General features: G+C 48.6%; 1 protein-coding gene across 1 annotated transcript; it reads left to right on the top strand.

The window, feature by feature from the left end:
* The first annotated feature begins 1,801 nt into the window (after positions 1 to 1,801).
* On the top strand, positions 1,802 to 19,297 carry CCT6A (chaperonin containing TCP1 subunit 6A). The gene is made up of 14 exons (XM_081889479.1): positions 1,802 to 1,974; positions 4,073 to 4,136; positions 4,841 to 4,975; positions 12,439 to 12,612; positions 12,969 to 13,072; positions 13,973 to 14,083; positions 14,234 to 14,393; positions 14,526 to 14,608; positions 15,596 to 15,692; positions 16,042 to 16,189; positions 16,564 to 16,697; positions 17,007 to 17,109; positions 18,494 to 18,566; positions 18,960 to 19,297. The coding sequence occupies exons 1-14, from the start codon at positions 1,841 to 1,843 to the stop codon at positions 19,030 to 19,032; spliced, it is 1,593 nt and encodes a 530-aa protein (XP_081745605.1). The 5' UTR covers positions 1,802 to 1,840; the 3' UTR covers positions 19,033 to 19,297.
* Positions 19,298 to 20,630: the final 1,333 nt, after the last annotated feature.

Raw genomic sequence — 20,630 nt, 5'->3', positions numbered from 1 at the left:
CTGAAGCACTATTTCTGGGTTAGCGGAGTCTGTAACCTGAAGCGTATGTAACCTGAGGTACCACTGTATTAAGGCCACATCTACACCCTACATTTAAAGCCATCAACTTCCTCCCAAAGAATCCTGAAATGTATCAATTGGAGAGCTACTATTCCCAGCACCCTTAACAAACTATAGTTCCCAGGATTCTTTGGCGTAAAGTGTGCAGCTGGATCAGGCCACAGGGGGCCCATCTAGTCCAACATCCTGTTCTCACAGTGGCCAACCAGATGCCTGTGGGAAACCTGCAAGCAGGACCTCAGCACAAGAGCCATCTCCCATCCTGTGGTTTCCAGAAACTGGTATTCAGAAGCATTGATCCCTCCAACAGTGGAGGCAGAGAACCATTGCAAACCTTCCAACATTTCTCCAATGAAAATAGGGATGTCCCATTCCATAATGATAATTTTACTATTTATACCCCATACATCTTACCAGGTTGCCCCAACCACTTCCAACATATATAAAAACATAATAAAACATTAAACCTTTAAAAAACCTTCCCTATACAGGATTGCCTTCAGACAGCTCAGGGGTCAGATAACTCCATACCTTCCAACATTTCTCCAATGAAAATAGGGGCATCCTAAGGAAAAGTGGGACATTCTGGGATCAAATCAGAAACTGGGACAGTTTCTCTAAATCAGGGACATTCCTGGAAAATAGAGACACTTGGGAGGATCTGCCATTGTGGCTAGTAGCCATTGGTAGCCCTTTCCTCCATGAATTTGTCCAGTCCTCTTTTAAAGCCATCCAAGCTGGTGGCCGTCACAACCTCCTGTTGGGGTGACTTCCATAGTTAACTCTGCTGCCGCATGAAAAAGTTAGCAATTAATTTTATATGCCTTCACAATGAACTGCAGGGCAGAAACATTTTAAGTAAATCAATAAAATTAGGAATGCTGTTGTGAGTCCCTTTGGAGACCCTGCTCAACAATCAGGATGCAAATTTAACTGATAAAGAAAGCCAGATGGAAAAGTTAAAATAAACATACATACCCTTGATCTAAAATGACACAAGTTGTTTGGACTGCTCCTGAGTTTCACCGCTCTCAATTATTTGGTATTTTGTTGTGTTTTTACTTATCAGAGAACGAGTGGGACACAAAAAATTCCAAATAAATAAAATTACACATATAACCCGTAATTCTAGTATTTAATCAATGTAGGATTTAAAAAGTGTTACGTGCTACACTAATACATTAAATAACATATTATGTAGTAATATGCACAACTAATTATAGACATAGCATGACTATTGTCTATGGTCTATGATCTATGAAATACTATATATTAAATCATTATGCTATACATATATTAGTGTATTTCATTAAAAAATGTATATCAGTACTGCGTTTTATATCTATCTGTATATCTAAACATAGGTTAAAAATAAATACTAGTGCTATGAATTATTTATATTATTTATATAAAATTATTTAGATTCTTAAAGGAAAACACTTAATTTGCCTCGGAGTAAGACATCATGAATATAGCATGAGGCGCTTATGCATATTCATGGCCTAGTTTGCCAACGCCGGGGCCGAGGCCTGCCACGATTTTGCATAGCAACCGTCTCTAACTGCCATCCAGGCCGCTACCGTTTGCGCCCGAGGCGGCTTCCTCCTGAGCGACGGGTACGCCGGACCAATGGGAGCTGAGAGGCGGGCCCCCGAAACCGCGGAGTATTCTAGAAGGGGCTAGGACGCCACAACCCCCGCCCTGTCGGCGCCTGCGCCTGCGCGGGGACGCCCCTTTCTCTTATCACTCCCTTTCCTTTTCCTCGAGGCGGGCGGCCGACATGGCGGTGAAGGCGCTGAACCCCAAGGCCGAGGTGGCGAGGGCCCAGGCGGCTCTGGCCGTCAACATCAGCGCGGCGCGGGGCCTGCAGGACGTGCTCAGGACCAACCTCGGCCCTAAAGGAACCATGAAGATGTGAGGAGAGGGGAAGAATTGGGGGGATGGGGGAGGCCGGTGGGCGCGCGGGGGGGGGGAGGGGAAGGACCGTGGATGCCGGGATGGGCGTGGCCACGTCGATCTCAGCCCACCCGCGTGGCGCTCGAGGGCGGAAATGGCGGCGCGTGCGCAGAGCGCGCCAGTAAACCCCGAGCCGGCTACGGGCTCTAGACTAGCGTGTGCATGTGTACAATGATTTGGTTAGCCCTGCTCAGAGTAGACCCATTGGAATTAAGATGATTTAAATACTATGCTTTAATGTTGTAACCCGCCCAGAGGAACATTCGGGTGAAGAGCGGGTAATAAATAAAAATAGTAATAATAATGATAATAATAATAATAATAATAATAATAATGACACAACTAGTGTAGGCCATTAATTTTAGTGGTCTGCTCTGGAGGAAAATGAGTAATAATATATAGTAATTTATTATTTATGCCCCGCCCATCTGGCTGGGTTCCCATTGTCCAACTCGTCATTAATGCTATCGTTATTGATTGATTCCTAATCTCCCCCCCCCCCCTAGAAATGTTGAACTGTAATACTATGGCATCTGCCACTACCCTGGGGGTATGAGGTGAAGCAGAGTCAGGCCATTAGCCTACCAGGCTCTGTATTGCCCACAGCAGCGGTGGATAGGCTTTCAGGCTTGATGGATTTGCTTAAGATTTTTACTATCTAGCATTGAGATCCTCAAGCTATAGAGCCAGAACAAAATGATGGCGCAGGCTGAGCTGTACACCTAGAGTTAAGGAGCAGGGTGTATCTGAGCATGTGCTCAGCCAAATAATTTGTTTTGGTACCACAGACTTATCTCATCTTGGACTTCCATTCACAATTACAAATCTATTCTTTGTGAGCTGCTGCCATTTAGATGAGACAGCAGTGGGATTGATGCATCCATGGTATGACTTGACCATATGTGATGATAATTCAAATGTGTCAAGAGTTCCCTCTCTTGCACAACTCCTAAGAGTACTGGAGTCATCTGTTGTTTGGTGAGGCAAAGCAGCTGCAAAGAAAATCAGGAAAGGAATCTGGGTCTGTTTGTTTTCATTTGTGTGTGTGTGTGTGTGTGTGTGTGTGTATATATATATACACACACACACGCACACACACACACACACACGCATATGCATATACATATACACACACACACAACAGGGGTGGGCATAAAGTTTATCTCTGAGCAACTTGCAGTATACTTACTGCTAGCTGCCTGGGCAGCTTGCAGTAGACAAACACATTTCTGACTCCAAATTCTAACAAAAGGCAATAAACAACCCACCCCCTTGTGCCTAAATTATACTGGATGGGGGTGTCCTGGAGTGGGTTTTTGTATAAAATGTCTGAGTTCAGTTTTGGCTTCCAAATAAAATCTTAGTCTTCTAGTTACGGTACTTAATTCTAAATGTATGTCTTTTGCAGCAGGGTCTGGTTGATGGATCTTGGGTGGGGCAGGGGGGAGCAGATCCCGGTCTGAAACTGGAGAGGTGCTGTCAGGAAGCGTCAACAATTGAGCTAGATGGAGAAATGTCCTGACTTGGTATAAGACAGCTTCTTATGTACTGAACGGAGGGCAGCAATTTTTGGCTAGCCTTCCCCAAAATAGAGGATAAGCCTGTCAGTGGTTGCATATTACCTCCAGTATTGGTGTACTATGCCTCTGAATACCAATTGCTAGGGCATCATGAGTGGGAGAGGCTCTTGGTATGCATGTCCTGCTTTTAGGCTTGCCAGAGGCATTTGGTTGGCCATGGTTTGATCAGAATGCTGGTCCTATATAGGCCTTTGGTCTGAATCAGCAGGGTTCATCTTGTATGCAGCTACAAGGACCCAGCTGGCCTTTCACAAGTGGGCAGGCAGAGGTGCTTAGAAGCAGCTCCAACATTGCCCCTCATCCTTCCCAAAGAAGGATGAGTATCTATGGTTGTAGCATGATCCCTTTACCTAAAAAATTGAGTCATTTTGCATATGCTGCCAGCAGCAGGGATGACTCTGCTATAATCACTTCCTGTCCTCAGCAAGAGGAGGCTGGGACCAGAGGGTTGATGGCTGTGCTCTGTCCCCACACAGGCTTGTGTCTGGTGCTGGAGATATCAAACTTACCAAAGATGGCAACGTCTTGCTTCACGAAATGGTGAGTTCTTCCCTCCCCTGGAGTCCACTAAGAACGTAACATTGGCATAATCTGGAGGTTTGTGGTGGTAACTGTAGGCATGAAGAATTGGCAGCAGGTTGAACATAACTGCCCATCAGAGGTTCATAACTTGGAAGATTATACGCAACCTTAAAACCATGAGGTGTATCCAACTAAGTCCTCAGAGTGCACCCATTTAAATGGACAATCTTGACTTAGATCCATTGATATCAGTAACTTAATTGCAAATGGCTTTAGTTGGGTACAACCCCAGATGTCTAGTCCAGCCTTTCAGTTGCTGTTGAGCTCTGGCTCCCATCAGCCACCACGTCAACATTTGGGGATGATGATGGGGATCCCAACAGTAACTGGAAGGCTCCTCCAGATTAGGGAAGGGCAGATCTTCTTGAAGGATCACTCTTAGGTTGTGTCTTTTTTCTTTTCTTTGAAACATAGTTTTTATTTTCCTCTTTCAACTGTTTAACATGGTTGCATTGGGATATATCTTTGTTTACCCCAGAGCATATGAAAATTAACATGCAGTTCTGAAGTGACTGTTCGCCATCAAAGCCTGGTTCCTTCTCTGGTTCGGATCGTGGCATAAGATGCCAAAAATACCTATGCAAGGTTCAGTGATGGGCTGATGGGAAAGCACACTGATGAGGAATAACTCTTTTGGCTATTGTTCCCCTTGTACCTCGCAGCAAATCCAGCACCCGACAGCCTCCTTGATTGCCAAAGTAGCGACAGCGCAGGATGACATCACTGGCGATGGGACCACTTCCAATGTTCTCATCATTGGGGAATTGCTCAAGCAGGCAGATCTCTACATTTCAGAGGTGTGTAGCAACTTTATTACTTTTTTATTTGCCCTTTGCTGGGTTGTGGTTTTTTTGTTTGTTTGTTTGTTTTTTAGGTGCTTGGCTGCTCTTTAGTTTCAGATTAAATAAGTTCACTTACAAGGTTTCATCGTTTAAGTGATGCTGGCACAAGCCTTTGGATGAAGATGAAATGGATGATACAGGAGGAATTTCTGTTGTAGACTCTGACACTAGAATGTATATTTTTGGAAGGAGCAGAGCTCATCTGTCTGGCATCTTTACTGCGGAGCTGGACTTCTATGTTTCTTTAGACCAGGGGCCGATGGGAGTTGTAGTCCGAAACAGCTGAAGGGCAGCAGTTTGGGGGAGGCTGCTTTCTTCATACATCTGCTTCTTTGTGGTGTAATCAACAGTTGTCTGTGTAAAAATTTATGGAGCCTTCAAATCCCATTGCACGGTGAACACCCAAGTGAGCTCTGTAGTTCCCTTGGCATAACTCTGTGCTAGAGTAACCTGTGCTTTACCCTCTGCATTGCAAGGAACATACTTCCTTTCAAATGTATTCAAAAGGACAGGACAGTTGATCCTCGGTGTCAGGGTTTCTGGGAGAGAGGAGGAGATGACAGAGGAGACGGAGAGCGAGTGGGAGGAGGGGCAGAAGGATGAGGAAGAAGATGATGGAATTCTGAGGGAATCCACGAGTCTGAGCAGCGAGTCAGAGGATTCTCAAAAGGGGGTTACCTTAATCAAGCAAAGGGGAGGAGAAGGGAGAAGCGGAGAGGAGCCCAGTGGAAGACAGAGGAAGCAAGAGACGTCTCAGCCGGAACGGAGTAAAGGGGGTGGAGTCGTCAGTCTCTCGGAGGGAGCAGGATTAGGAGAGAACAGAGAGAGGGGGTTGGAGCAGGGTGTTCAGCCGGAAAGGGTGGAGAGCAGAGCAGGGGGTGGTGTAGCGGTCGAAAGAAAGGTCAGCAGCAACGTACGCGCGCCAAGTTCAAACGTAGAGGCGCGCGGAAGTGGAGAGAGCTCAGGGGAGGAGCCCGGCCCTAAAGCCAGAAAGAGGGGGGAAGAGGCGGCAGAGGATTCAGCCTCAGGCGAGTCACGGAGAGAGGGAACCCAGGGGGGCAGGAAGACCCTGCGGAAAAGAAAGGAGAGGAAGAGGTGGTCTAGAGCCAGGCTATTAAGTTGGTGCGGAAGAGGGGAGGAGTCAGAGGGGACTTCAGCGGTCTAACGTGGCAGACGTACGGCCACAATGCTGAACTGTATGAGAAGCAGAAATCTACAATAAACTTTTCCTGTAAATAAGCTGCAACGGAGTGAGGTCTCTTGTGAGCTGGGACCCATCCTGGGTGGCCGTGACAGTAAGTCCCCTCTCCGAAAGCAAAAATTTTTTTTTTGCGAAGCTCACGAACGGGAGCAGCCATGAGCGCTGAGGAGCAGCTGGTTGCATTGCGGAATCAGGTTACCGCTCTCACATCGGCAGTCATTGCTTCGCAGAAGAAGAATGACGACTTGGAGAAGACGTGCCAGGATTTGCAGGCAAGGTGGGAGCGCGCGGACAAGGCGGGGGCCCCAGGATCCAGAGCGGAGGGCATTGCGCTTGGACGGAGGGGGGGTGCCCTAGTTCCGCATTTTAATGGCAACTTGCAAGACTATCCCAATTTCAGAGCGGACGTTGTATATGCACTGCACTTACTCCGTCACGATTTTAAAGATGAGGAGGAGAGAGTGGGGTTCATTGTTTCGCACCTGCATGGGGAGGCCAGGGCTTGGCTACGCAATTTGTGGCGCGAAGATGGACCGGCCCGTCGCGATTCAACTGCGTTCATCAAAGCGATGGATTCTTGTTTTCAATCCTCTGTGGATGTGGACATTGCGCGCCGTCAAATGCACGGGCTGAGGCAGGGGAAAGCGACTGTGCGCCAATACCACTCTAAATTTTTTGCATTGCTCACCGCCTTAGATTGGCCAAAGGACAGTAAACCGGTCAGAGATCTTTTTTGGGAGGGATTGAGCCCCCCCATCAAGGATGAGATCGCTAGGGGGGACAGACCCCAGACCCTAGAAGACGTGGTGCAACGGGCTTTAGCTCTTGGAATTCGACATGAGGGGCGTCCGTGGCACGAGGAGGACGGGCCCCAAGCGCGTGCGCAAGCAAGGACTCTCCCTTTTGTGCACAGGGACTTCAGCCGTGCGCACCCCTCGCCAATGGGGAAGGACAGAGAGGAGCCAATGGAGATTGGTGGTGCTAGGGCTCAGAAGCCATCCCAGAGCCCTGTCCCTGGTGCAGCCAAAGCGAAGCCTCCTAGAGGAACCAGGAAGTGTTACATCTGTGACAGTGCGCACCATATGGCGAAAGAGTGCCCCCAGAGGCTCCAGAAGCACACTGCAGCGCTGGCAACTGTAACAGCAGAGGTGCAACCAGGGGAGCAGCTTCAGGGAAACGACAGTGCCTGGCTGGAAGCAGAGCTACTGGGGCTCAGCCAGGCGGATCTGTAGACAAGCCCCCAGCATCACTGCAGAGCGTGGACCCTTTGCCTCCCAAACCGGCAGTTCTGCTCACAGCAACACTCCAGTTGCCTGATGGGAGACTCCTCGAGGTTCCAATAACGATCGATTCGGGAAGCAACGCCGACTTCATGGGACTGCAGTTCGTTAAGCAGCACAACATGGCGCTCCTGCCTGCAACGACGCCTCTGAACGTGGTCACGGTGGACGGCAGGAAGTTGCTGGGGGGGCAAGTGGTGCAGCAAACCCCTCCCATGATGATGCAGATTGGCAACCATCGAGAGCTTATTAGTTTCAATGTCACCCACTTATCGGACACACCCATCGTGTTAGGCATGAGTTGGCTGGAGAGGCACAGTCCCGCGGTTGCGTGGTACCAGAGGCAGATCAACTTTTGTTCATCGTATTGTGCTCAGCATTGCTTTCAGACCGATCAGGGAGGAGAAGCTGAGCAGCCATTGCATCTGGGTATGGTGCAAACAGTGCCTCACAAGTACCAGGAATTCTTGGAGGTTTTCTGTGAGAAGGAAGCTGACAAGTTGCCGCCTCATAGACCTTACGACTGCGCGATTGATTTAGTGCCAGGGGCGCAATTGCCTGCTGCCAAGCTGTACTCCATGTCGGAGGACGAAATGCAAGAGCTTCGGGAGTTCATAGACCATAACCTCAAGCGAGGTTTCATCCAGGAATCTAAAGCAGCGGGAGGCAGCCCTGTTTTCTTTGTGAAGAAGAAGGACACGCCCCAAAAAAGGCTTATAGTGGATTACAGGTTCATCAACAGCTTGACTAAGCCCAAAGCTTTCCCCATGCCCAAGATTGACGACCTTTTAGCGACCGTCAGGAGGGGCAAGATTTTCACCAAGCTGGACCTACGTGGAGCTTACAATCTCATCCGCATCCGGAAAGGAGATGAGTGGAAGACCGCCATGTTCACCCCTCTGGGCACATACGAATACAGAGTCATGCCTTTCGGCCTCCAAAATGGCAGCCACGTTTTTCAAGCATTTATGCACCACGTGCTAGCAGGTCTCCTCTACAAGAAGTGTGTCTGCTTTCTCGACGATATCCTGATTTTCTCGGAATCGCCGGAGGATCACGATAAGGACGTGAGGGAGGTCCTGCAGAGGCTGAAGGAACACAGGCTGTACGCCAAGTTGGAAAAGTGCCAGTTTGATGTCAGAGAGGTTGATTTCCTTGGCTACAAGTTGTCCGACGAGGGACTGGCCATGGACAGGGCTAAGGTTCAAGCGCTGTTGGACTGGAAAAGCCCTCGAAATCGGAAAGAGGTCCAGAGGTTCATCGGCTTTGCCAATTTTTACCGCAAGTTTATTAAAGGTTTTGCGAACGCGACGGCGGCGATCACTGACACCCTCAGTTCCAAGAAGAAGAAGTTCGTCTGGACCGAACAAGCGGAGCGGTCCTTCCGGACGCTTAAAGGTCTTTTCGCCTCCGAAGAGCAGCTGCTCCACGTGAATCCCGGCAGACCCATGCGGGTAGAGACCGATGCGTCAGATAGAGCGGTTGGGGCCGTTCTTTTGCAAGAGGATTCACAAGGCAACTGGCGACCGGGTGCGTTCTACTCCCGGAAGCTCAGCAAGGCGGAGCGCAATTATACCATATGGGACAGGGAGTTGTTGGCCATTCATGCAGCTTTCAAAGCGTGGCGACACTTCTTAATAGGAGCCAAGCACACGGTGCAGGTCCGCACGGATCACAAGAACTTAGAGTATTGGCGGACGGCTAAGTTGCAGACCCAGCGACACATGCGCTGGGCGGAGTTCTTTGCGGACTTCGACTTCAAAATAGAATACATCCCAGGAGACTCCAATGTTATTGCAGACGCGCTGTCCCGAAAGCCGCAATACTTGGAGGAAGCAGCTCCAATCGCAGCAAAGCACATTTTCGCACCGCAGGCGTGGACGTGCGCTACCATCGCAGTCGACCTGGACGCGGTGCGACGCGCGTTGCAAAGGGATCAGTTTGCACAGTCTAAGATGGAGGAGCTACGCGGAGGGTCGCGACACAACGATGAGTTTCAATTACAAGATGGACTTTTAACTCGTAAGGGTGCCCTTTACGTGCCCACCGACGATCTTCGAGCCAAGGTTCTGCAACAGTTGCATGACGCCCCTAGTGCAGGCCATTTCGGCAAAGAGAAGACGATGGAGTTGGTGGCTAGAGACTTTTGGTGGCCCCAGATGAGAGGAGAGGTGGCGGACTACGTCGCCAGGTGTGATATCTGCCAGAGGTCCAAACCAGTGCACCAGAAGCAGGCGGGATTGCTAGAACCGCTGGAGACACCGCAGCAACCATGGGAGAGGGTAGCGTTGGACTTTGTTACAGACCTGCCCAGCTCCAGAGGTAAGACGGCGGTGTTAGTGGTGGTGGACTTGTTCACCAAGATGGCGCACTTCATCCCTTGTGCCAAGGTGGCGACGGCAGAACAGACCGCAAAGCTCTTCATCGATCACGTCTTCAGAGTGCATGGACTTCCGCAGTCCGTCTTGTCCGACAGGGGGCGCCAGTTTGTTTCCACTTTCTGGCGAAAGCTTCTGGGCATCTTGCACGTCAAAATCAACCTGACATCGGCGAGGCATCCACAAACCAACGGTCAAGCGGAGAGGGTCAACGCGATCATGCAGCAGTACCTGCGGTGCTACGCCAACCAGCGACCTGCGGCGTGGGTGGACTATCTGCCGATGGCTGAATTCGCCTACAACAACACGAAACACGCTTCCACCGGGGTGACGCCTTTCTTCGCGAACAATGGCCGTCATCCCAGAACCTTCCCGAGATTTGCGGCACCAGGAGGGGGGGGGCCTCAAGATGCCGACCAGTTTGCAGCGGAGTTGCAAGAGGTGCACGAGGAGCTGCGGAGACATTTGGAGCTGGCAAAACAGGCGTATAAGGTGCAGGCCGATAAGCACAGGAGGGCGGGAGAGGACATCCAGGTTGGGGACTGGGTGTGGTTAGCAGCCCACGCGATGCCGGCCAGGTCATTGGCCAAGAAGAAGTTAGGACACAGGCAGCTAGGGCCATATCAAGTTGAGGCTAAGATCAATCCGGTGGCTTTTCGTCTAGCCCTTCCGGAAGGTTCCAGGGTGCACCCGGTCTTTCATAGGTCGGTGCTCACTCCCTACAAAACCCCACACAGGTTTCAAGAGTCAGGAGCACCCCCAGAGCCACGTAGGAGGGCGCCTGAGAGGGGGGAATCGCCAAGACCAGGACCTCTTAACGAGGTCACAGAGATACTGGACTCGAGATGGGGGGAGGAGGGAGTTGAATATTTTCTCGCCAGGGAGGGCACACCAGCCGCTGCTAATAGTTGGGTGCCAGGCTACGAGTTAGACGAACCCCTTTTGAAAGAAGAGTTCCATGCACTTTTCCCACATAGACCCATGCCAGCTGAGTACTTTGATGACTGGCTTTTCACACCCACATTGTCAGATAGCACGTTCAGGGGTTTCTCTTCCCCCGAGGAAAGAACACCAGAATCAAGCCCGCCCAGGGGATCGTGCTCGGGGGTGGACACGGAAACCCCTTATTGGTGGGAGGAGCAGCCAGAGGAGGAATGGCGTAAGAGGTGGCTGATAGGTCCTTGGCGGGCAGCACCGGAGGAAGTAGCGATGGAAGCAGAGACTGAGAAGCATTTGGGGGAAGAACCCGACTTCGAATACACTTACACAGAACTGCCAGCAGAGAACATTGACGTAGACGACCTGTATCCTGAGCCTACCCCCGAAGAGCCGCAGTTTCCACAACCGGTCCCCGGCGAGAGGGAGGGGGGAAGGGGGGGCTTCGAGGGGGGGATGGATGTCAGGGTTTCTGGGAGAGAGGAGGAGATGACAGAGGAGACGGAGAGCGAGTGGGAGGAGGGGCAGAAGGATGAGGAAGAAGATGATGGAATTCTGAGGGAATCCACGAGTCTGAGCAGCGAGTCAGAGGATTCTCAAAAGGGGGTTACCTTAATCAAGCAAAGGGGAGGAGAAGGGAGAAGCGGAGAGGAGCCCAGTGGAAGACAGAGGAAGCAAGAGACGTCTCAGCCGGAACGGAGTAAAGGGGGTGGAGTCGTCAGTCTCTCGGAGGGAGCAGGATTAGGAGAGAACAGAGAGAGGGGGTTGGAGCAGGGTGTTCAGCCGGAAAGGGTGGAGAGCAGAGCAGGGGGTGGTGTAGCGGTCGAAAGAAAGGTCAGCAGCAACGTACGCGCGCCAAGTTCAAACGTAGAGGCGCGCGGAAGTGGAGAGAGCTCAGGGGAGGAGCCCGGCCCTAAAGCCAGAAAGAGGGGGGAAGAGGCGGCAGAGGATTCAGCCTCAGGCGAGTCACGGAGAGAGGGAACCCAGGGGGGCAGGAAGACCCTGCGGAAAAGAAAGGAGAGGAAGAGGTGGTCTAGAGCCAGGCTATTAAGTTGGTGCGGAAGAGGGGAGGAGTCAGAGGGGACTTCAGCGGTCTAACGTGGCAGACGTACGGCCACAATGCTGAACTGTATGAGAAGCAGAAATCTACAATAAACTTTTCCTGTAAATAAGCTGCAACGGAGTGAGGTCTCTTGTGAGCTGGGACCCATCCTGGGTGGCCGTGACACTCGGGAGCAGACTTATTCCTTGATGAAAATTTGACAAGATTCTTGCAGGGGAAACTTTTTACTGCCTTCACAGACTTAAAGGCAGGTTTTGATTCTGATCTCCAGAGTCAGGTTATGGCAAAAATTGGATGGTGCTCTTGTGGAAGGCTTCTTTGCCTTATTAAGGCTTATAAGGATATACTCATTACCCTGGGAGTTAGGAAAGGTTGTATATTCTTGTCCCTACTCCATCCAATCTGTTTTTCAATGATCTTGTGGATCTGTTACGTTGTGAGATTTCATTATGGCCCATGCTCTCTCCCCCCCCCCCCGCTTTGCCCAATAGCACATGACTGAAAATATTAAGGGTGGTGGAAGTGTGCAGAAAATTTTTAATTGTTTGCTTTGGTGTTAGGGTTTGCACCCTCGAATAGTCACGGAAGGGTTTGAAGCTGCCAAGGAAAAAGCCCTCCAGGTCTTGGAGCAAGTCAAAGTGGTCAAGGAAATGGACCGGGAGACTCTCCTGGACGTGGCCCGGACCTCCCTCCGCACCAAGGTCCATGCTGAGCTTGCCGATATCCTCACAGAGGTGAGCATTCAAGAGCCCTTTTTGTTTTCCACTTCAGGAGAAAAAGAGGCGAGCTTTCACGTTTTTGATTGGGAGGAGAGCAGCAGTGGAGGCTGGTCCATTAGGGTGGGGGGGGAGGGGTTGCCCCACCAGCCTCTACTCAGCCTGGCCACACCTGCCGGCCTTCTTACCTGCAACCAATCAGGAGGTGGCTCTGCCTCTCATTGCCTCTGGCTCCACCTACCATTGGTGTTCTGGCCTTCCTCCCAGTCTTATGGCCGCCAGCTCCCACTGCATCAGCAGAGGGTAGATATTTGGGGAGAGGCTTGCTAGGTCTTGGAGTGGCCTTTGATGGGTGCTGCTTTTTCTCTTTCAAGGCCGTCGTAGATGCCATTCTGGCCATCAGAAAACCAGAAGAACCAATAGACCTGTACATGGTAGAGATAATGGAGATGAAGCACAAATCTGAAACAGACACAGCGTAGGTACAATGGAAGGGGTCTGCCCTTTAAATCATTCTTTACATTTCTTCTTCCACCTTCTTCCTATTGGAAATCACACAGCTGCCACTGTGTTTCATTTTCTGCTGCTGAGGAGATGGCAACGTGCTTAACTTTCCATGTGGCAAAGAGACAGAAGGCATATATGCCATGGCTAGCAGCCTCCCCTTTGTCTGTGCCAAGGATGCCGTTCTCCAAATGGTCTCAGTTAGAGGTTCTGAGCTGTGAGAGTCAAACTGGCGTAAGCTTGAGGGCATGGATGAATTCTGTGTTGGCTTTGACAGTGGCCAATGGAGTCAGACACCATGCAAAATGAAAGTTCCTGCTGTGGACACTCCTAGCGGTATGCTGCATATTTGGTAGCCTGCCCAAGTCTGGAATGGATACAGGTCTAAATTGTTTGCCACGTATTAGGAGTCAGGGTGGTAGTAGAAAGCAGGTGGCTGTGCATAGAATAAACAAGACACAAAGTTTGTTTTAATCAGTTTATGATTTGATGATTCAAACACAGAGTTAGAAGGGACCCAAAGTCTTTGTTCCTACCTAGGTATTTGGTTAAATTGGAAATACTAGTTGTTGCTGCTGTAGTTTTGCTTGTTTACAATAGAATTGTTTAGCTGCTTATTGGTCGTATTTAAATTATTTTGTAGTTAGTGTGTATTGTTTTCCTCTGTTTATTTTTATTCTGTGTTTCCCTGCTCTGGGATTGGAAACATTCAGTGAAGAGCAAGAAAGATGATATCGGAGGGGAGGGGAGTTTCCTTTGTAATATGACTTTTCCTTAGACAAGCAAAATTAAATATCAAATTAAGTAACCTAGGACAAAATTCTCAATAAAATACCGTAATACGTGAAATAAAATAAAAACTGCTTCTTAACAGGCTGATCAGGGGACTTGTCTTGGATCACGGCGCTCGCCATCCAGACATGAAGAAGAGAGCTGAAGATGCTTACATTCTCACTTGCAATGTATCACTAGAATATGAAAAAACGTACGTATGCATTGAGGGTGGCAGGCTTAATTGGCTGTAGGCTGGTCTGGTCTTCACATTCATGGGAGGAGATTTTTGGTATCACCTGAGTGTGCTTCCACCTATGTGCTTACTGTGGTGAGTTTCCAATCATGTTTTTTCTGTTCTCAGAGAGGTGAATTCTGGATTTTTCTATAAAAGCGCAGAAGAAAGAGAGAAGCTAGTTAAAGCGGAACGGAAGTTCATTGAAGATAGAGTGAAGAAAATAATAGACTTGAAAAGAACTGTGGTTGGAGACACAAATAAAGGTTTTGTAGTAATCAACCAAAAGGTGAGATAGTTGGAGTGAGGAGCTCAGAATTGATTGGGACAGTTTTCTAAGAATAGACCTCTCGTTGCATTAGTTGTCTTTCAAACTACAATCTGTAACATTTCAAAATAATATTAATTTCTATTTTTTCAGGGGATTGACCCTTTTTCCCTAGATGCTCTTGCAAAAGAAGGAATCGTCGCTTTGCGCCGAGCAAAACGAAGGAACATGGAGAGGTCAGTTTCTGGAAGGGTGGGAGGAAACATCTTGGGCACCAGTTTTATAAAGTTCATAAGATTTATCTACTACTTGATTGTGCAAGATCTCAAAACAGTTTACAAAAAGAATAAAACAATAAGATTTTTTTTTAGTAAAAATGAAACAATAAAAAAATTAAAATCAACAGTAAACTAAAAACATCAGTATTCTAAATATTTGGTAAGGCTTGTGTAAAAAAAATGTTTTTAGCAAGTGCAGGCACCTGCTGGATGTCAACAGTCGGGGAGTTACAAATGTGGAATGGATATTTTGGGGCACCTGTAGCAGTGTCAGTTCAAGAGGGCATATATGAGAAAGGTAATCTTACAAGTAGATTGGTCCCAAATTACAAATCAGCAAGCAGTGCAGATCTGAGCATATAGTAGTTCTTATAGTGATCGGCTGTTTGAGGGACAGCCTGAGGAAGAGCTTGAGAGAGCTGGTCTTGGGCAGAGTTGGTGGAGAGGGCCCACTTCTCCCACATGGAGCCAGTTGTCCTGGCTGCTGCTGAGCTGGTCTCTGGTCAGGGGGAGAGAAGGCCTGATGGACAATAAGACAATTGCGAAAAGGGATATCCCTTGTGCTGGAGTGATGCACAGCAGCTCTGGGAGGAGGGTAGACTTCTCTTGTGCCATGATTCTAAGTGCAATTGGAAGACCATCAGCACTGGTTTCAGTGAATCTTTGCTTCCAATATAACTTAGCACTGCTGACTCCAGTTAGTTGTGTTTAGCCAAGCTGAATTTATTCTTTAGTAGGAATGGGTATACCTAGTGCACTCTAGATGATGATGTACTGCAGCTCGCATCAGGGATGGCCCAGTGGTCAGGGATGATGGGGGTTGGAGTCCAACACCATCTCCGGGATAGTGCAGGCAGCTTTCAAGAAACCAGTCAACCAGTGTTATTGGTTAGGTTCAACCGCGTGACCTTAAATGCTGAAACATGGCTTTTCCCCACCTCCTAGGTTGACCCTTGCTTGTGGAGGCGTTGCTATGAATTCTGTGGACGACCTCTCTGTGGACTGCCTGGGACATGCAGGACTCGTCTACGAATACACACTGGTATGTGTCACCTTCCCCTTTCACATTCCTGGCAACAGTTTTGTTTCTGTGGCAAGTGTTGCAAATTGGGAAACTCCCAAATGAAGTCTTCTAATGCCTTCTGGATCAGTGAAGGCTTCAGTACCTGTTTAAGTTTTGCCAAATGGTGGTAAGATTCCCCCCCCCCCTGTAGTACTACACAATTTTGTTTTGTTGCTCAGTTAATTGGAAAATGCAACTTGGACCACTGCGTTAAAAATAAATAAAAGCATCTCGGGGAATATAGTCAGCTCTCCTTTCTGGAGCCTGGTAGATTGTTGTGGCATTTATAACACTCAAATAATTAATTCCCTCTTCTTCTTGGCCCCAGGGTGAGGAGAAGTTCACATTCATTGAAAAGTGCGACAACCCTCGTTCTGTGACGCTGTTGATCAAGGGGCCGAATAAGCACACACTGACACAAATCAAGGATGCCGTCCGGGATGGATTACGTGCTGTCAAAAATGCCATTGAGGATGGTGAGTGGGTATTAGAAGCGCTTCATAAGGCTTTGATGGGCAGGGCATGGTGGGTTAAAAGGGGAAACTTTGATTTTGCTACATCTTCTCTAGCAATGGTGGTGGTGGTTCAATTCCTAAAGGGGGAGAGCCCCCCCACAAAAGGCCCCAATTGGTGTGGAAATAAGAATACGAATTCTGTATTGTTAATAATATAAGAGAGCGTCCAAAGCATGTAATTTGAAAAGTCCTGTGCAACCCCTTGTAAAACAATGAACAGCAGAATGTTACAGTTGAAAGGAACAAACATATAATAGTCAAAAGGATGCACATGTTGCCTTGAATTCAAAGCCAGTGCGGTGTTTAAATGCTCTGTCACATTGTCCTTTTTGCAGGGTGTGTGGTCCCAGGTGCCGGAGCCGTGGAGGTGGCTATAGCTGATGCCCTCGTGAAGCATAAGCCCAGTGTGAAAGGAAGAGCCCAACTGGGAGTCCAAGCTTTTGCTGATGCTCTGCTTATCATTCCAAAGGTCTGCTTGATGGGAAAATAAATCAATTTAAGGTGTTAAATTTACTTAGTTTTCTACCCGGTGGTTAAGGCAGCTGGGCTGATGGAAGTTGCATTTGGAATGCACCAGGCTGGCAAAGGCTGGGTTAAGGGGAGAACCATCAATAAAATTTCCCAAAGTTGCTTCAGTTGCAGAGGGAAGAAAATGCAGATGGAAGGGCAGGTTAAAAGGAAGAAGAGGACAGACCGAAATCTGAAGTGACATGTGTTATGAGTGTTGGCAGTTGTAGGGAGAAACCTGAATTTTCTTTGTGTTGTGATTCTTTCTCAGGTACTTGCTCAGAACTCTGGCTATGATCCACAAGAAACGCTTGTGAAAGTTCAGGCTGAGTACGCAGAGTCCGGGCAGCTGACTGGTGTGGACCTCAACTCTGGTAAGGGAAAGCATGCAGTAAAATAGAGGTTGGCTTGATCTCAAGAAGGGTTGGGACCCTGATGTGTTGTTGGAAGTCCTTCTGGATTTCAAACTTGGTGGAAGTGGAAGAGAGGTTGGCTGAGGAGCCCCCAAAACGGCTTATTTGACTTTCAAGTATTCTTCGTGTGGCTCTGAGTAACTATTTAAGGAGAAACAAACTCTCACCCAGAACCCAGCCTCTGGAGAGCTGTTCAGAATTCCAGCTTGGTCTAAACCAGTTCATTTGGCATGCTTACCTCTGTGGAAACCACAGAGATGGAGTTAGTTGTATGAACTGGTAGCTGCAGTTGAGGGTCAGCTCTTCCTTTATGCAGGCATGAAATGGGTTGGATTTTTAAAAAATAAAAATAAAATAACCTCAAACTGGTCTGTGTGAGATGTTCTTCACTGTCTGACCTCCAAAGAACACAGTGAGTTCTAAACCATAGAAAACCTGGGCATTGAGGGCTATGGCAAATGTCCAATCCCAGATCCAGTCCCCACCATCTCCAGGTAGGATTGGGAAAGGCCTCTATATGAAGCCAAGGAGAGCTGCTGCCAACCTGTGTAGAGCAGAGGTTGCTTACTCCTCCCCAGCTCCATGGATTTGGACTAGTACTCCCCAACACCTCTGAGCAGTGGGCTCATAGGAGTCCCAAGAACGGCTGAAGGGCCCATAGATCAGCTACTTAAGGTGGTTACAGTTCTGAGCCAGGTGGGCCAATGGTAGAAGGTCTTTGGTATAAGGTAAAGGGACCCCTGATCATTAGGTCCAGTCGTGGACGACTCTGGGGTTGTGGCGCCCATCTCGCTTTATTGGCTGAGGGAGCCAGCGTACAGCTTCCTGGTCATGTGGCCAGCATGACTAAGCCACTTCTGGCAAACCAGGGCAGCGCACGGAAATGCCGTTTACCTTCCCATCGAAGTGGTACCTATTTATCTACTTGCACTTTGATGTGCTTTTGAACTGCTAAGTTGGCAGGAGCTGGGACCGAGCAACGGGAGCTCACCCCGTCACAGGGATTCGAACCACTGACCTGATCGGCAAGCCCTAGGCTTGTGGTTTAGACCACAGCGCCACCCACGTCCTTAAGGTATAAGGTAGTTGCCTATAGAAGCCCACTGTTCCTTCCTCCCCCCCCCCCCAACTCTCTTGGAATAAGATGGAGGTCATCATTTAGCTTCTCTAGGTTTTGCTTCAGGTTTTCTGTGCTCAAGGCAGAATTCAACCCAGGCTGCGCGGCCTAAAGCACACACGAGCTTGTGAATAAATTTGTTCAGTCTCCATTACTGTTGTTTGAAGTATGTCAGTCAGCTACAGCATTGCTGTTGCTTTTTAAACATTTCTTTGTTGTGTTTTCCAGGTGAGCCAATGTTGGCGGCGGCAGCTGGAGTTTGGGATAATTACAATGTTAAAAAGCAGCTGCTTCATTCAAGGTAAAGGTTTTTTTCAGCTAGCAGAAGTTGGCAGTTAAAAGAAGAAACACTTGGCTTTTAAAGGGCTTGGCTTGCAGTCCTTCATAGATCTGTTGGTCAGTCAAGTCCAGTTGCATTTAGTAATGCTTCCTTTTCAGCAGGCTGGGGTGGTTTTGCTCTAGACTTTGCCTGTAGTCCAAAACAGCTAGAGGGGAACCTGCTTGGCAAAGGATGGGGTAAACAAATGATTGGCTTGAAAGCTTTCAGGGGTTTCTGTGAGGTGGCAAATATGAAGCATACATATCCAGAAGGCTGTATGGGAAGTAATGTGAAGGAGGGAGGCAGGATGTTGGTTGCATTCCACAATCAATGAAATCTCTCCTCTCTCCCCCCTCCCCCCGTTTTCTCTTTTAGCACCGTCATTGCAAGCAACATTCTCTTGGTTGATGAAATCATGCGTGCGGGGATGTCTTCTCTCAAAGGCTGAGCTGAAAAGCTGGCTTGAGGGCAGAGTTTGTCTCTTACAAGCAGCCTCTGGAATGAGTTCAAGGTGTCCCCCTGTATCCCTCCCTGCACAATTTAGGTGGATTTTCAGGCCAGCACAAGGAATTGGAGCTCTGCCTTTGGGAAATTCTGGCCACTCACAGATGAAAATTGTTAGCTTCTGTTACTATTTATTTTTTACATGCACTGACTGACTTAATACATCTGAAGTTACTGTCTTTCTACCCAATAAACAGTTCTGCTCTCTGCTTTGACTGTAGCAATGTCAATTTATGCCAGTCTGTTCTTTCGTTTCTTGCTCTCAGTAGCTGTTCCTGGCTTCCTCTCTGTGTTGTTGGCAGGAGATTAAGAGTTAAATTCTCCGGCAGGTGTCTCTCCCTCCCCCCCCCCACCCTCCTTCCAGGTTGATTTCTGGCTCCATTATCAAGGAGGGTGTTTTCTCAGGTCTTGTTCATATTTTTAGCTGGTGGGGAAAGAGGGGTTTCCAAAACAATTGCAGAGGTGAATCTTGTCCTGATGCTTGTCCATCTTGCTCCATGGGGAAATGAGCCTGGTGAAAAGTTATTCTTAATGTATCTCACCACCTTTGACATGGAACGGGCTACCTTGGAAAGCGGCAAACTCTTCTCCATTGGAGATTTTTAAACCAGTTGGGTGGCCATCTGTCAGGGATTTGCTAGCTGTGATTCCTGCATTGTAGGAGGAATGAACTAGATGAACCTGGGGGGGGGGGGTCCCTTCCAACTCTACAGTTCTTGGACATAGTTTTCCCATCTGACAGGTGGGCACCAGTCACCCTGGCAGGTTACTTGAACAGTGAGTTAATTGAGTCACCAGCCTTTGCTAGCACCCACAACATTGAGGGTTCTAGTCTGACACTGGAGGAGTAAGAAGAGCCCCATGTGGGGCATAGGAGAAAGTGTGTGCATGCATACACACAGATCCACAAACCTTAGGTGGGTCCCATGAAATGGGCAGGGTAGGTGCATGGGGCTGTTGGCTCTGAACAGTCAAAAAGAGGAGACCCCCAACAATTTAGCCCCTGCTCCCCCCCCCCCCCACTGGAGACAGCTTTCCTTACAATATCCTGTCAGAGATTTTGGCTGTTAACCCATTACCTCATGTCAGTGGATGAATGTTCTTTTCAGGCTGTGGTAAGAACCCCAGAGATGAACAGAACCCGAAAACCAGAGAGAGGAGGCTTAAGGGGAGAGGGCATGACAGGTCCACAGAAAAGGAACAAATCTCTAAAGCAGATTTTTAAACCAGTGGTTCTCAAAGCTGGTGGTGGGATTACCTGGGGGGACCTTAAGAATTAAGAGGGTGATGGAAAGCTGATGTCACTGGGTCAAGTTCATTTAACTAGTTTGAATTGCATTTTGAATAAATGGTTGAATTTTATAGCATTATTTTCCTTAGTGGATTGTGAGATTTTCAACCTTTTAGGGTCCACAGCTCCCTTGACCACCTCCATTCTTTCTGTGGCACCCCTGTGGGGCTCAGGAGCCCAGTTAGGCCACCCTTTGCCTGCAGAGCTGGCAGCCTCTCACCCTTTTTCAAACAGCCCCCCCCCCTTTGTGG

Source organism: Podarcis melisellensis, assembly GCF_964234715.1.
Source record: "Podarcis melisellensis genome assembly, chromosome: 15".
NCBI classification, from domain to species: Eukaryota; Metazoa; Chordata; class Lepidosauria; order Squamata; family Lacertidae; genus Podarcis; species Podarcis melisellensis.
This window is presented reverse-complemented; position numbering and strand designations above follow the sequence as displayed.

Bases quoted from the DNA above. Each gene is read 5' to 3' on its own strand.
- CCT6A (XM_081889479.1), top strand. From the start codon at position 1,841: ATGGCGGTGAAGGCGCTGAACCCCAAGGCCGAGGTGGCGAGGGCCCAG. The intron at 4,976-12,438 runs GTGTGTAGCAAC...CTTTGGTGTTAG, and splicing joins CAGATCTCTACATTTCAGAG to GGTTTGCACCCTCGAATAGT. The intron at 12,613-12,968 runs GTGAGCATTCAA...TTCTCTTTCAAG, and splicing joins TTGCCGATATCCTCACAGAG to GCCGTCGTAGATGCCATTCT.